Source organism: Notothenia rossii, assembly GCF_949606895.1.
Source record: "Notothenia rossii genome assembly, chromosome: 2".
In the NCBI taxonomy this organism is placed as follows: Eukaryota; Metazoa; Chordata; class Actinopteri; order Perciformes; family Nototheniidae; genus Notothenia; species Notothenia rossii.
In genome coordinates this window covers 60,490,560-60,506,328 of record NC_136904.1, presented here as the reverse complement: position 1 = coordinate 60,506,328, position 15,769 = coordinate 60,490,560, and the positions used below count along the sequence as shown (strand labels likewise).

At 44.3% G+C, this 15,769-nt stretch overlaps 2 protein-coding genes across 2 annotated transcripts in view; one reads left to right on the top strand and one right to left on the bottom strand.

The window, feature by feature from the left end:
* LOC307029173 (uncharacterized protein) overlaps positions 1–15,769 on the bottom strand; it is a 426,810-nt gene that overhangs the window by 358,435 nt on the left and 52,606 nt on the right. The gene's annotated exons all lie outside the window — the stretch shown is intronic.
* On the top strand, positions 10,605–14,239 carry slc10a2 (solute carrier family 10 member 2). The gene is made up of 6 exons (XM_079664986.1): positions 10,605–11,138; positions 11,626–11,744; positions 11,831–11,919; positions 12,039–12,214; positions 12,351–12,508; positions 13,001–14,239. Exons 1-6 carry the CDS (start codon positions 10,747–10,749, stop codon positions 13,192–13,194), a joined length of 1,128 nt encoding a protein of 375 aa, XP_079521112.1. The 5' UTR covers positions 10,605–10,746; the 3' UTR covers positions 13,195–14,239.

The following is a 15,769-nucleotide window of genomic DNA, read 5'->3' as shown; positions in this document are numbered from 1 at the left end:
AGAATTAGTTGGGTGTCGTCAGCGCAGCAGTGGTATGAAAAACCATGCGGGCTAATGACAGACCCGAGCGAGTTTGTGTACAAGGAGAAGAGGAGGGGACCAAGAACAGAGCCCTGAGGGACCCCTGTAGTTAATTGACAAGGGTTGGACTCGGACCCTCTCCAAGTAACCCTGTAGGTGCGGTCTTTGAGGTATGAGGTGAGGAGGGAAAGTGCAGTGCCTGAAACTCCAAGTTCTTGGAGAGTGCGAAGGAGGATCTGATGATTCACCATGTCGAATGCAGCAGACAGGTCCAGAAGGATGATGACAGAGGAGAGAGAGGCTGCTTTAGTGCAGTTCATCAGAGACAGCAAGGAGAGCAGTTTCTGTTGAGTGACCTGCCTTGAAACCAGACTGGTGCGGATCCAGAAGGTTGTTCTGATGGAGATAACAGGAGAGTTTTTTAAAGACAGCGCGTTCAAGTGTTTTAGACAGGAACGGGAGGAGAGAGACAGGCCTGTAGTTTATAACATCAGACGGGTTGAGAGTGGGTTTCTTTAGGAGAGGGTTTACTCTTGCCTCCTTGAGACTGTTTGGAAAGTGACCAAAAGTTAGAGAAGTGTTGATGAAATGGGTGAGAAACAGTAGAATATCAGGAGCGATAGTCTGAAGGAGGTTTGAGGGGATAGGGTCCAGAGGACAGGTGGTAGGACGGGCAGAGGTAATGAGGGTAAGAACCTCACTTGGAGAGAGAGGGGAGAAGGAGGTAAGTGTGTGGCTGAAAGGTGGGTCTGGTGACCCAGCGGTGAGTAAAGGTGAGTCAGAAAAAGAAGAGCGAATATCATCAACCTTTTTTTTCAAAGTGGTTAACAAAGTCACTTGACAGAAGGGAGGAGGGGGGAGGGGCTTTGGGGGGGTCCAAGAGGGTGGAGAAGATAGAAAATAGTTTTTTGGGATTGGAATAGGAAGATTGGATCTTATCTTGAAAGAAAGTGCTTTTTGCCTGAGAGATGGAAGCAGAGAAAGAGGAGAGGAGAGCCTGATAGGTTAGGAGGTCGTCATGGTGTTTGGATTTCCACCATTTCCGCTCTGCTGCCCTAAGGATGGTTCTATTAGCACGCAGTGCATCATTTAGCCAGGGAGCAGAAGGGGGCTGACGAGCCTGCCGAGATGTGAGAGGACAGAGAGAGTCCAGAGAGGATGAGAGAGTAGAGAGGAGAGTTTCTGCAGCAGAGTTTGGAGGCAGGAGTTGGAACGAATCAGAGGAAGGGAGGGCTGAGAGCACCGATGAGGCCAAGGTAGAGGTGGAGAGGGAACGAAGGTTGCGGCGGACAGGTGCAGAGTTAGAAGAGATTAGGTTGTTATGTTTGGAAAGGGGTAGAGAGAATGAAATGAAGAAGTGATCGGATGTGTGAAGCGGGTTTACAGAGAGGTTAGAAGTAGTGCAGTTCCTTGAGAATATGAGATCAAGGACATTGCCAGCGTTATGAGTTGGTGGGGATGGAGACAGTGAGAAAGCAAAGGTGGTTAAAAGAGATCAGTTCAGATATCTCCCCTGTCGGTGATTGCTGAGTCAGTATAGATAGTGTCCTCACCGGGTCTGGATGCACACTGAGTTATTCTGATTTTAAATGCGCTATTTAAATGATTTTTAGCTGAGGGTTTACTAACTCACGCTGTTTTGCACTTCGCGCAATCAGCAGAGTGTTCCTGCCTATTGTAATGCAGGGTTGAAGCGCGTGACCCACTGAGACCTGTCTTACAGGTTGAGTTGAGCAGATCTGAGATTTAAAATCTCTCAGAAATCGCCGTTTTCGCTACAATAACTACAGAACAATTATACAGAGTCGAATAAATGAAACAGAGAAGTCTATTTAAACAAGAATATAACTTACAGTGATTGCTGAGTCAGTATAGATAGTGTCCCCACCAGGTCTGGATGCACACTAAACCATCCAAATACCGAGCTGAGGATCTTGCCTACGTCTGTTTCCGGTATTTGTTTATGACGATGTGATGTGAGATGTGAGACTGGGTTGGAGAATTGCACAGGGGAAAAAAACGTATCTATGCCACAATTTTAGATGCGGATTTTGTTAATCTAATATGTTTGCGCTGTGGACCAACACTATAAATTGACGGGGAAGGGGGTAGCAATAAAGATTACAGTTACACAACATAACAGAAATAATGTCGATAGCAGCGTCCCTAGCAACCACATTGGTAACAATGAAAACGTTATATGGACAAAATTTCCTGAAGTAATCTTCGTAATAACTAGCAAACTAAAGATCATGTACATCCACTGCACACATAATGTACATCCACTGCACACACTGAAATAACAACTCATATTTCTTGCATCAAATGACATCAAAACGCATTTTAATGGCCAAACTAACCTTAAAATAGGCATTTTCCACAGAGAATAAAACGAAGGTCGGCCATGTTTGTTTTTTTCTGCGGGGAGAAATTTGAAGATCACGTGACATAGACGCCAGCCATTGGAAATGAATGGTAGGGATCCTACAATTTCAGAGGCGTTTTTGTAGAAATACTACGTCCCAAGTTGTGGGCCAACTTAGTTATTACATGTTTAGATGTGAGACTTTAAAGAGTCCTCTCCTGCTGATGTTCAGGTGTATATCAGTATGTAGTGTCTCTACTTTAAAGAGTCCTCTCCTGCTGATGTTCAGGTGTATATCAGTATGTAGTGCAGGGCTATTCAACTACACATTCAGTTGGGCCGGATTTTATAACTACAAAATTCAGCTGGGCCAGACATTCAGCGGCCTGTAAAAAGCGGGTAGTGACAGATTTTAAACAAACACATATTACTGCGATGAAAAACATGCAATTTTTATTCATTGTTCATCTAACAAAGGTAGGTCAAAAAGTGCATAAAAACACAATAAATTAGCATTAATTTAACAGAATCTGAAAAAAAAGTGCACAGTTGTAGCATTACATTTGTTTGCTTTAGAAGTCAAATAGTCAGGTTACGTTTTTTTAACCAGGCACATCACAAAGTTTATTTACTGAATACAATAATAGCAGTCTTAATACATTTCCTGACATACAAAAAAAACAGCTAAAGAGCTCCAATGCAACACAAAGAGGTAGTACTGTAGCAATACAATTTTTTCACTTTTCAAGTAATAACAAAAAAATCATACGTTTTGGTCACATTTGACCCAGACACATTACAAAGTGCATTTAAATGAATACAGAAAGAACTGTCAAGTTACCCTTCAGTGCACAAACCCATAACAAGGGATACGGGTAACTATATGAATGAATACTACACTACACGTCTACTATAGTAAACTAGGTGCTTACTATCACCTCATTTGTGATTTGTCATCGCTGACCTTCTCAATGGGAGAAGGGACATTTTTAGTTTTGAACAAGAGCATTGATTTTTGGCTCATAGGATGTCAATGCAATCCTAAGACATTGGTGAAAAGTGCTGTCAGTCAGGGAGCAGCGAGTGCTACTTTTGATTGAGTTCATGTGTGAAAAGCTTGATTCACATTTGTATGTTGTTCCAAACATACTGAGCACACAGATCGCTACTTTCTGAACGTTAGGGAACTGCTGTTTTTTGACATCACTCCAAAACTTCGCTGGCCCGTTAGTGCGCTGCATGTCAATAAGTTCCAGTGTATATTTCCCCTTGTCGATGCTGGGGACCACTTCCTTTACTCTGGTTGATACGTCCCCCTCTATTGCAACAGTGAAGGGGTCTCTGGCAAAGCCCATCACCTCTGTGGGCAGAGCAAGTCCATCCAATCGACCGGCAAAGTTTTCTTTCAACCTCGCAATGAAATCTCACATCCGTGATTGGTGCCGGAGATGTGATGTGTTTGGGGAGCGTCGGAAGATGCAGCATCCGACCCGTGCTCAAGTCGGTCGCGAAAAGGTCCAGCTTGACTTGGATCTGCTCCACAAGATCAATGACGAGTTTTGTCTCTGTTTACGCTTCAGAGTTGAGAGAGACATGTTTTAGAGTTGCTATCATAGGACCACCGTTACTAGCACCACTAGATGCACTTTCAAAAAACGTGCTGCGTTGTGGTTTGGTGGTTTCTATGCAACGCGGAGTGTTGCGTTCATGGTCTGTACTAGTGTAGGAATTTGGCTACGGGAGGCTGGGCCACTCGGGAGTTGGTTCTGGGCCGCATCTGGGCCGCGGGCCGCCAGTTGAATAGGCCTGATGTAGTGTCTCTACTTTAAAGAGTCCTCTCCTGCTCATGTTCAGGTGTATATCAGTATGTAGTGTCTCTACTTTAAAGAGTCCTCTCCTGCTCATGTTCAGGTGTATATCAGTATGTAGTGTCTCTACTTTAAAGAGTCCTCTCCTGCTGATGTTCAGGTGTATATCAGTATGTAGTGTCTCTACTTTAAAGAGTCATCTCCTGCTGATGTTCAGGTGTATATCAGTATGTAGTGTCTCTCCTTTAAAGAGTCCTCTCCTGCTCATGTTCAGGTGTATATCAGTATGTAGTGTCTCTACTTTAAAAAGTCCTCTCCTGCTGATGTTCAGGTGTATATCAGTATGTAGTGTCTCTACTTTAAAGAGTCATCTCCTGCTGATGTTCAGCTGATATCAGTATGTAGTGTCTCTCCTTTAAAGAGTCCTCTCCTGCTCATGTTCAGGTGTATATCAGTATGTAGTGTTTCTACTTTAAAGAGTCCTCTCCTGCTGATGTCCAGGTGTATATCAGTATGTAGTGTCTCTACTGGGACATGTCTCCATGCTTTAATGTTCAAACAGCTCTTTATTTTTCTCATACTGCCTGTGCTGCAGCACCTCTTTTCACCCTCTGTCTGAAACCAGAGCCCAGTCTGCTCTGATTGGTTGGCTAGCCAGTGTCACACTCCTAAGTTCATGTCACGGTTGTAGTTTTGTAGGTTTGGGTGTTTTTGCTGTTTTCCATGTCATGTTTTCCTCTGGGTTATTGTCTGGTCCTTTTCCCTGTGTTTTTCCTCTTGTCATTAGTTTCCCTGGTGTGTCTAGTTATCTGATTGTGTTCACCTGTGGCCCTTGTGTTTCTCCTCCCCTGCCCAGCTGTTTCTCGTCTTGTGATTACCCCTCCCTGTATTTAGTCTTGTCTCTTCCTTTGTTCAGTGTTGGTGCTTCTTTTGTTTGTGACCTAGTTCACCGGTGAGTGTTTTGTTTGTACAAGTTATGTATTAGATAAGAGCCCTTGCAATAAAGGTATTATCAAGTGTTATCTGCGTTTGGGTCCTACCTGCTTCACTCTGCGTATCAGAAAGCACCAACCAAGAAATGGGCCCAGCAGATCCGTTCGAGCTGGAATTAGTGAATGTTTCCTTTTTTTTTGGCTAACTGTTCGGATCGATGGGAGAGAGCACCCGGAGTTCAGCAGCGGGAGGCTATGTTGTCAGAGGCGTGCCAGATAGCTATCGAGAAACCAGGTTTGGTGAAGTTCTTACCTGGCTGGATTTCAAAGATCCTCTCGGTGCGTGATTCCCGGCCTGCTAGCCCAGGGCATGCTAGCTCCCTGTCTCCCAATTCCCAACCTGGCACCCTATGCCTCGGTGTGTTCCGTCTGAAGTCAACCCGTGCTTCTGCCCCAGTTCCTGCTCCTGTCCAGGAGTCATATTCTGGAACTCGTCTTGCTTATGGAGCTCCAGGGAGCATTCAGGCGGCTGCTAAGAGAAGGAGTCACAAGGCCAAGCTAGCAGCACGAGCCCAGAGAGCCATGGTTCCAGCCCCAGTACAGGCCCCAGCAGCCATGGCTCCATGCTCCAGTACCGGCCCACACAGCCATGGTTTCGTGCTCCAGTACCATCCCACACAGCCATGGTCCCGTGTTCCGGTTCCGTGCCCAGCAGCCATGGTTCCGGACCCAGTTCCGGCCCCAGCAGCCATGGTTCTGGCTTCAGTACCGGCCCCAGTACCCATGGTCCCGACTCCAGTTTCGGCTCCAGGACTGGCTTACTGGCCAACGCCAGCTCCCCGAGTTCTGTCGGCGTACCGGCCAACGCCAGCTCCCCGAGTCCTGTCAGCATACCGGCCGACTCCAGCTCCTCGTCTCCTGTTGGCTGTTCAGCCGACGCCAGCTCCCCAAGTCCTGTCGGCGTACCGGCCGACTCCAGCACCTCGTCTCCTGTTGGCTCTCCAGCCGACTCCAGCCCCCCGTGTTCTGTTGGCGAACCAACCGTCTCAAGTATCCTCTCAAGTTCCTTCTCAAGTCCCCTCTCAAGCCACATCTCCAGTTCCCTCTCAAGTCAACTCTCAAGTTCTTTCTCGAGTCACCTCTCAAGTCTCCTCTCGAGTCCCATCTCGAGTCCCATCCTGAGTCCCCTTTCAAGACACTTCTCAAGTCACCTCTCAAGTCTCCTCTCAAGTCCCTGCTCAAGTCCCCTCTCCAGTCTCCTCTCAAGTTCCTACCCGAGTCCCCTCTCAATTCACCTCTCAAGTCTCCTCTCGAGTTCCCTTTCAAGTATCCTCTCGAGTTCCCTCTCGAGTCTCCTCTCAAGTCCCCTCCCAAGTATCCTCTCGAGTTCCCTCTCGAGTCTTCTCTCGAGTACCCTCTCAAGTTCCCTCTCAGGTCCCCTCTCAAGTCTCTTCTCGAGTCCCCTCTCAAGTCTCCTCTCAAGTCACCTCTCAAGTTCCCTCTCAAGTTCCCTCTCAAGTTGCCTCTCAGGTCACCTCTCGAGTCTCTTCTCGAGTCCCCTCTCAAGTCTCTCAATAGGTCCTGCCAACTACTCTTCCGCTGGGGGTCCTGCCAACTCCATGTCTTGTCCCGTTGGAGGTCCCGCAGACTACTCTTCTGCCGGGGGTCCTGCCAACCCTATGTCCTGTGCCGTTGGAGGTCTCGCAGACTACTCTTCTCCCGGGGCCCTGCCAACCCCATGTCCTGAAGCGTTGGAGGTCCCGCAGACTACTCTTCTGCCGGGGGTCCTGCCAACTCCATGTCTTGTCCCGTTGGAGGTCCCGCAGACTACTCTTCTGCCGGGGGTCCTGCCAACTCCATGTCTTGTCCCGTTGGAGGTCCCGCAGACTACTCTTCTGCCGGGGGTCCTGCCAACCCTATGTCCTGTGCCGTTGGAGTTCCCGCAGACTACTCTTCTGCCGGGGGTCCTGCCAACTCCATGTCTTGTCCCGTTGGAGGTCCCGCAGACTACTCTTCTGCCGGGGGTCCTGCCAACCCCATGTCCTGTGCCGTTGGAGGTCCCGCAGACTACTCTTCTGCCGGGGGTCCTGTCAACTCCATGTCTTGTCACGTTGGAGGTCCCGCAGACTACTCTTCTGCCGGGGGTCTTGCCAACCCTATGTCCCGTGCCGTTGGAGGTTCGGCCGACTGCTCTCCTGCCGGGGGTCCTGCCGGCCCTGTGTCCTCTTCCGTGGGGGATCTTGCCGACACCGGCTCCTGCCCGGCCTCTGGAGCTGTCCGGTCTTCGCCCTCGAGCCCGGTCCCCTGAGTTCGCCCGCTGTGGTCTTCACCCCTCCTCGAACTCTGTCTTGCCCACAGGCCGTCCGCCCGAGACCCTCTCCTCGAACTCTGCCTTGCCCCCGGGCTGTCCGCCCGAGACCCCCTGCTCGAACTCTGCCTTGCCCCCGGGCCGTCCGCCCGAGTTCCCCACCTTGGTCTCTGCCTTGCCCCCGGGCCGTCCTCCCGAGACCCGTCCTCCAGACCCCCTCCACCCACCCTGCTGGACTTTTTTTTTTGGACGTCTGGGATCCGTCCCTTGAGGGGGGGGTTATGTCACACTCCTAAGTTCATGTCACGGTTGTAGTTTTGTAGGTTTGGGTGTTTTTGCTGTTTTCCATGTCATGTTTTCCTCTGGGTTATTGTCTGGTCCTTTTCCCTGTGTTTTTCCTCTTGTCATTAGTTTCCCTGGTGTGTCTAGTTATCTGATTGTGTTCACCTGTGGCCCTTGTGTTTCTCCTCCCCTGCCCGGCTATTTCTCGTCTTGTGATTACCCCTCCCTGTATTTAGTCTTGTCTCTTCCTGTGTTCGGTGTTGGTGCTTCTTTTGTTTGTTACCCAGTTCACCGGTGAGTGTTTTGTTTGTCCAAGTTATGTATTAGATAAGAGCCCTTCAATAAAGGTATTATCAAGTGTTATCTGCGTTTGGGTCCTACCTGCTTCACTCTGCGTATCAGCCAGCTCTGTTGTGATTGGTCGACAGCTTAGATATGTCCTGCCCCTTAGCCTACCATTTACAATGTGTTGGAGCGCTAGCCAATAAAAGCGTGAGTGTTGTGATGTCTATATGTTACAGGCAGGGGGGGAGTGAGTGGGAGAGAAACTCCCTCTGGAGGGAACACAGGGATTTTAGCCTCTGCAGACCATTGACATGCACTAAAACCTATAGAACACACTACAGGATAGGGAAAACACAGAAAGCATGAGGGCCTCTTTAATGTGAGATCAACAACGTATTGCTGAATTTTCTCCACGTTTACATTTTAGAAAAGATTTTAAAAAACACTAGTTTACTCATTAATATTTGAAATAAAACTGAATGCCCAAAAAGATTTAAACGGTTTTAAATGGCTGGATATCAGTCCTGATGCAAGTCTAAAAAAAAAATCAATGTGTTACATTGAAATGAGGGATGTGTAGCCCCCCTGTCAAGTTAAACATTACCACTAACTACAGCTTGCAATATCTTAATTGAACCAAATGTTGTCTGGCACAGTTTGGCCTGCAGTCAATCATTCAGACCACATTCTTTATGTTTGTGTCTTCTTCTTGGAACACAGTAGGACTGAAAATGCACATGCAACATATGACAGATTCCTAATGCACTAACTGTCCAGATTGAACACACCTTTTTATTTATTTTATTTTCCAAATACATTGTGGCATAGACAGTTTCATTTCTAAAAACAATATATAACTCATTTTAAGTTGTTCTTTAACTTTACAGTTTAGCATTATCTGTTTCCTGCAAAAGGCTCACACTCTTCAGTCGGACCCTCAGAAGGTAAGAACAACTTGACAGTGCAAAACGTTTTTGTACAGTAAACGTGCTAATATTGAGTGGTTTTATTTGAATCATTGACTTTGTGCAAAGCACAGTGAATACGTGTCAGCTGCAGAACATTATGAAAAGATTTTTATCACTCTTCAACTATTTTATTGTGTCCATTGTTGGCATGGGCACGTAAAGTGCTTATAAAACAGATTCACACCCATCTTTTTATGTGATATTGTTTTACAACATTTAGGGTGAATATAAGATTCAGAGATGTAAGCTATTTGACAATTATAAACGACTAACGACTATGATAAACTAAGTTACTGAATGATCAGGTAATTTTCACGAGAAACATCTTTATGAGGTATTAAAGCTGTGAGACTCCTATCTAGTCTATTCTTGTACATTTGGAAATATCTTATTCTTCACAAAGCAGAACAAGTTATCAGATACTTTTCCAACACATTTGGTTGGTAGGCTCTCTAGATACAAAGGCACTGATTTTTTGTAATGATATTTCCACTATGCATGTAATTGAATTTCACATGTGTGCTTCCAGTGTGGCACAGTTACAGTAGTGTTTACATACAGCCTGTGAACCCATGCAGTTTCACATTTACAGCTGTGCCCATTGACCTCTCCGCACACTGTGGAATAATCCTCGCCTCGGGAACTCCTGATTATCCTTCCCATACGTATCCTGCATGTTGCAAACATTTGAATTCAAAAGAAAATGATGAACAAGCTTTTGTGTCAGAATATACTATACTCTACACTGCGATATGCAGGTATTTAGATTGAACCAATGGTTTCACGTCTGTGAATTTCAAAGTACCTTTTATTTTATGCTACTTTATAATTCTACTTCACTACGTTTTTGAAGCTAATATTGTTCTTTTTGCTCCACTATATTTATTTGACAGCTCATACAAGTTATTTTTTGTATTTAAATGACTAGCTAATACAGAACATAAATCAATTATGAAATAACCTTTGACGTATAATTTAAGATCCAGCATCAGTATATGAAGTAATTAAAATTAGCTCTACATTGACCAGCTGTAAACACATGAATGCATTGATAATCATAATCCATTAAATAAATATATGCGATTCTGAAATGAGCAATTACGCCTAACGAGTACTTCTACTTCTGGTACATTAACTTAATATATTTTGTTTTACAATTTATTATTGCTACTTTTACAAAAATAATATATCTGAGTCATTCTTGAACCACTGGATTTAACTAGATTTAACATCTGAGACCATTTTCCCATGAAACAATGTCAGAAAATCTTTTAAAATATATTTAGATTGAAGAGGCTAAGCTGGGTCTGTTTTATAGATCCTATGGGAGGAATAGCTTGTGCCTCAGGGTGTGTCGTGTCTCTGAAACAGCATCTTCCCTCTTACTGGCACCGCAGCGTGATGATGCTGCATAGCTGCCCAATAAAGTTTACAGAGGGCAAAGGGCAGTCAAAGTTGGAGCTGTGTTGCAATGACATTTCACATTTCAGAATGATTCTCTTTTTATATGCATGGGCTACTGAACACTGACCCCATAAAAACACTAAGTATTGGTTAATTTTTTATTTAGTTTCAGCTGATTTCCCCTCCCAACTGTATTTGGCTGCAGCGGGGTATAAAGAGCAGAGAGCTCTCGTCACTGAAGCCACCATCTTCTTGGATATTGGAGACGGAGAAACTGAATAAGTCTTGTGGATTCTAAGAGTTACAAGCTAGTTTTCTATTTTCAGATTGGGAGCCACTGCTTATCTTCTTGTGCTGCCGTGCATTGTCCACAATGTCCGTATTAAAAACTGCAGCGCCCACCGGCTGCGAGCCTCTGGCCGCGGTGTGTTCAGGGGCAAACTGTCTCGTTCCTCTCGATAGCTTCAATGAGAAGCTGAGCCTAGCGATGAGCATCGTGCTCACCGTGATGCTCGCCATGGTCATGTTCTCCATGGGCTGCACTGTGGACGCCTCCAAGCTGTGGGGCCACATCAAGAGACCCTGGGGCATCTTCATCGGCTTCCTCTGCCAGTTTGGCATCATGCCTTTCACAGCCTTCGCCTTATCCACGGCCTTCAACGTGCTGCCTGTGCAGGCCATCGTCATCATCATCATGGGCTGCTGTCCCGGTGGCTCCGGCTCCAACGTCATCTGCTACTGGCTGGATGGAGACATGGACCTGAGGTTTTCATTTCATTATCAAAACGATAAATCGAGACAATAATCAGCAGATTAATTGAACATCTTTTCACACTACAAAAACTAAAACGTTGAGTTTATTTACATTTGTTATGTCAACTGATAATTGTACTAGTTAGTTGAAAGCAATAATATTACGTTGAACCTAATCATTTTATTTAAACCGAAAATTATTGCCTTCAAACAACCTAAATCAATCTGTGTAATTTGCTGACATTTAAATCAAGTCAACGTTTCAGAAACTTTATAGTGTACATTGCTACCGTACATTTAGAAATCATTCTCAGGGCCCCTTTATGTGTCCTCAACATACTGTGAACAGTATGGAAGAACGACTGGGCCATCATGGACCCAATGAGCAAATCCCATAGTGAGATATGAGTTGATCATGACTCAACTTATTCCATGCTTATAATCTCCATCCGTTATTAAAGAAACTTGATAGACCCTAACAGCATTCTCCCCTCTTCAGTATCAGTATGACCGCCTGCTCCTCCATCCTGGCCTTGGGGATGATGCCTCTCTGTTTGCTCATATACACTGCCACCTGGACCTCCACAGGAAGCATCCAGATCCCATACGACAGTATTGGTAAGAAGAAACTCTTAGTTGATTGCTAACCCATGTGCACTGTACAGGTTTATTAATATGATGTTGTGAAATCGTTGTATCCTCAGGTATCACTCTAGTTTCCCTTCTCGTCCCAACCGGTCTGGGAATGCTTGTTAAACGGAAGTGGCCCCAATATGCAAAAAAAATCCTGAAGGTAAGAAATGTGAAATATTGTCTGCTATTTGATTAGGATATTTGTTGTGACTTTCCATTTCCATGTAAGTCTTCATCCAATGAAATGTCATGTACTGCCTGTGTGTCTGCTGTGCACAGGTGGGGTCCTTTGCAGGCTTTGCTCTTATTCTCATCATAGCTGTGGTTGGAGGAATTCTCTACCAGTCCTCCTGGGACATTGATCCATCCTTATGGATTATTGGAACTATCTACCCCTTCATTGGTTTCAGCTTGGGGTTCTTCTTTGCTCGCTTTGCGGGGCAACCCTGGCACAGGTAGGGGGACAGCGATGTTTGCATTTGTTACACAAAGCTTCTGGATTGGGATATAGTCATATTCAGTTGTATTAATCATCTACCCATAGACAAAAACAAATGTACGAGGTCGTTGATCATTGCCTGCTCTCTTCAGGTGTCGAACCATCGGGTTGGAGACGGGTCTTCAGAACTCCCAGCTGTGCAGCACCATCGTCCAGCTGTCCTTCAGCCCTGCTGAGCTTGAGGTCATGTTTTCATTCCCCCTCATCTACAGCATCTTCCAGTTGCTGGTGTCCGTCATATCCGTTGGAGGTGAGAGTTTAGCAGGCAGATACTTACTTACTTAATCAAGGATGGTAACCACAGCAGCATTTTCTAGAAAACGGGATGGTCATGGAGTTTTGGTTGGTCTTCTACCACCAAAATAATGAAGGTGAACAAAGCTGTCTGGCTCCTCCATAAGGCAACAACGTTAAACAAAGCCTTTATGGGTTTTACTGGCAGGTTTTACGAGAAAAAATGGCTTTTTGCAGGTTTCAACCACGTCTGAGTTCAGACGTTTTCATGGCTAATCCAACAAACAACAAATCAGCTTGTGTGTGTTGACCTCTGCCTTCATTCATTGCATTGTTCCTGGTTTAAAGAGATCATTTGTGGAACAAAAAAAGGATAATCTATCATTGTCAGGACAAATGTTGGAAAATAAAATCATTCACTGAAACCCAAAACATTTCAAAGCTTTTTAAAAATAAGCCTCAAGATGACCGCTCATTGTTTCTGAACCCATGTTTTTTCCCTCTTCAGGCTACCAGTTGTATAAGAGGTATCGAAAACCTGGCTCAGATGATGCTGACAGTGAGTCTCCAGCCCTGGAAGCTGGTGATGGTGAATCAGCAAAAAAGAACATACATGCTGTGGAAAATGGTGGCTTTGAGTTTGACGACATTAGCAAGAGCGGAGAGAAGAATAGCGACGTAAAGAACGCCACCCAGCTGTGAGTTTACAGAACCTGCTAATCCCAGACGTTGGACTTTCAGTAAAACCACTCAGAGCCACAGACCCTCTGAAGACATCGGAACTCCACACTGTGAGCACACAGTGAACTCTGCAGGCCGGAGGTGTGCACTACACGTGCCGTTCTGTTCGACTTTGGAAAATACTTCACAAGAACACGGGTTCCCAAACGTCTTCCCTAGTATGACAAATAACTGACTCTCACACTGTATCATATTATGTCTTGTATTGAGATGCCTTCCTTTACATTAATTTATTCATATATTAACATGTGCAACCACTTACATTCTTTGGAACGCATGTTATGTGCATGTTTCTTGATCAATTGTAGATATTTAGCTACAGTCGTGTTTTTGAATGATGGAATTAAATGTGTGTCACATTCATAATTTATCTGATAAGACACATTATGTTGTCAAGATGAGGAGAATTATGAACACTGCTGAGAGACAACCTTTCCACGTCCTAAAACCTACTAAAAGAGCCTACTGCTTTTTTGTTTGAAAGATAGTTATGTATGTTTTTATAATACTTGATTCTGATAGCTGGTGAAATCAGTGGTAACTACAAACCATGTTTGGAACTGGGGCCCCAACGCAAACTCCTGTTGTGTTTTCATTTCTAAATAGAAGTACAGTAGGGGTAATGGGGCACAGCAGAATTTTGAATTTTGAAACATGTAAGCTCTAAGTCATTTTTATGGTTTAACATATCCTTCCAAGATTGAACAACAGCTGGAATGCTGATATCATTCTGAGACATATTTGCTAATTTATGAGTCCTCTGTATAAATGTGCAATGAGAAAAAACTATGAATACACATTTCCATGGATGTAAAATAATAATATATCAATAATATAGTATTTTGTATTTCCTATTTACCACTATGTTGGGAAATACGGCTTCGGAAATGATGTTTATTTTTCATTAAAAAAAACAAAAAAACATGTTTGCTGTAATAATTAATGGTTTGATGTGAATATGAGTTTTGTTAACCAAATCAATAAACATATTAATGTGTTAACTTAGCCCCAATGTTGTGTATTTACTAGAAGTGAACATTTTGAGGATATAAGCATTTCTTTAAAATGTTGTAATTAAAATAAACCAAAGTTCAAACGTCAATGACATCTATTCCATTTAGACAAACTGGCTCTTTAAAAGTATTTTAATCTAATGTAGTAAAATGTAAAAATGTACAGGGCACATGTGCAAGGTCTTAAACATAACTCTCCAACCATAAAATAATCCAATTAAAATGTTGTTTAAAGTTGTTCAAAGTCCAAGCTGTGACAGCAAAAGCTTTCTCAGTCTCAGATCTCAGTGCTGTCATGTGACTCCAGACGTGCTGCTCACCTGTGTGACTGTACTGACTCTGGACTGACTCCAGCTGAGCAACAGATGCTCCTCAGTGATCCATCTTCACAGGCTCCTCCCCCTCAGTGCAGCTGCCTTCACTTACTGATGGAAATACTCGGGATTCTCACAATTCCACATGACAAAGATTGCAAAAAATGACATATCTTCCCAATTTCACAATACCGGCGGTGGAAGAAGTATTCAGATTATTTACCTAAGAAAAAGTAGCATTACTACAGTATAAAAATACGTTGTTTCAAGTAGATATCCTGCATTAAAAAGTGTACTTTGTAGTGCCGAGAGATAGGGAGTCGGAGGCGGTGGAGCTGGCTTTAATGAGCAGCAGAAATGCAGATTTTGTCGGGTCCCAGCCCGGGAAGACAAGAGGAAGAAGCCAGGAGGGCACACAATATATTGGCGAAGTCCCTCTCTTTCCGGGGGAGCTCCATGGGACCTTATTTCTAAAAAATTATGTATTGAAGTCAATGGAGAGAGAAAGATTATCTTTCGATCCCGTTTGAATTGTGCCACGAATTACACATATGATGTTGGTAAATTTAAAAGATAATTTTGCAAGTCAAAAAAATAAAAACGTGTCATAAAACTGTGAAGTAACACATTTGTTTGTGTGAAACGCTTAATGAACTACAACTCTGGTCTCGCAGACTCTCACAACAATACACATCACCAAGCTGGCCGTCACTACTGTTGTCAACAAAACTATTGACTACCCTCACTATCACCACAATGAAACACGTCCAGAAGAATGTCATGCAAAGCTGCCTGCCTGCCTTCCTTTGATTCTCTCTGAACTGCCTGGTCTTTTTAATGTTTAATGTCAACCATTTGTGCAGATAGCATGAAGTAGAAAAGATCGGCGATCGCCGATGCTAGCGTTAGCATTTCTCCCCCGGGCTTAAATGGTGTATTATAGAATGATCACACCGGTGTGACAGTACTCTTCAAAGGGTTCACGAAATATGACTACTACTCTTACTGTTTAACATTTTGGGTTACTTAATGTTACTTCATATTAAGGCTAATACAAATGACATGGCTGTAATGCTAACTAACGAGCTAGCTACTAGCTAAGTAGCTAACTTGATCCAGCCACTCCTGGTCCTTTCATCAGACGGAAAGCGAAAGAACGAGCAAGACCCATTGCTGGTATGATAACAACCTGGTACTAAGCACACAGGC

What these genes read in the sequence shown, in the direction of transcription:
- slc10a2 (XM_079664986.1), top strand. Translation starts at nt 10,747, where the DNA reads ATGTCCGTATTAAAAACTGCAGCGCCCACCGGCTGCGAGCCTCTGGCC. An exon ending in GATGGAGACATGGACCTGAG is followed by an intron (nt 11,139 to 11,625) that starts GTTTTCATTTCA and finishes TCCCCTCTTCAG; the next exon opens with TATCAGTATGACCGCCTGCT. An exon ending in GATCCCATACGACAGTATTG is followed by an intron (nt 11,745 to 11,830) that starts GTAAGAAGAAAC and finishes TTGTATCCTCAG; the next exon opens with GTATCACTCTAGTTTCCCTT.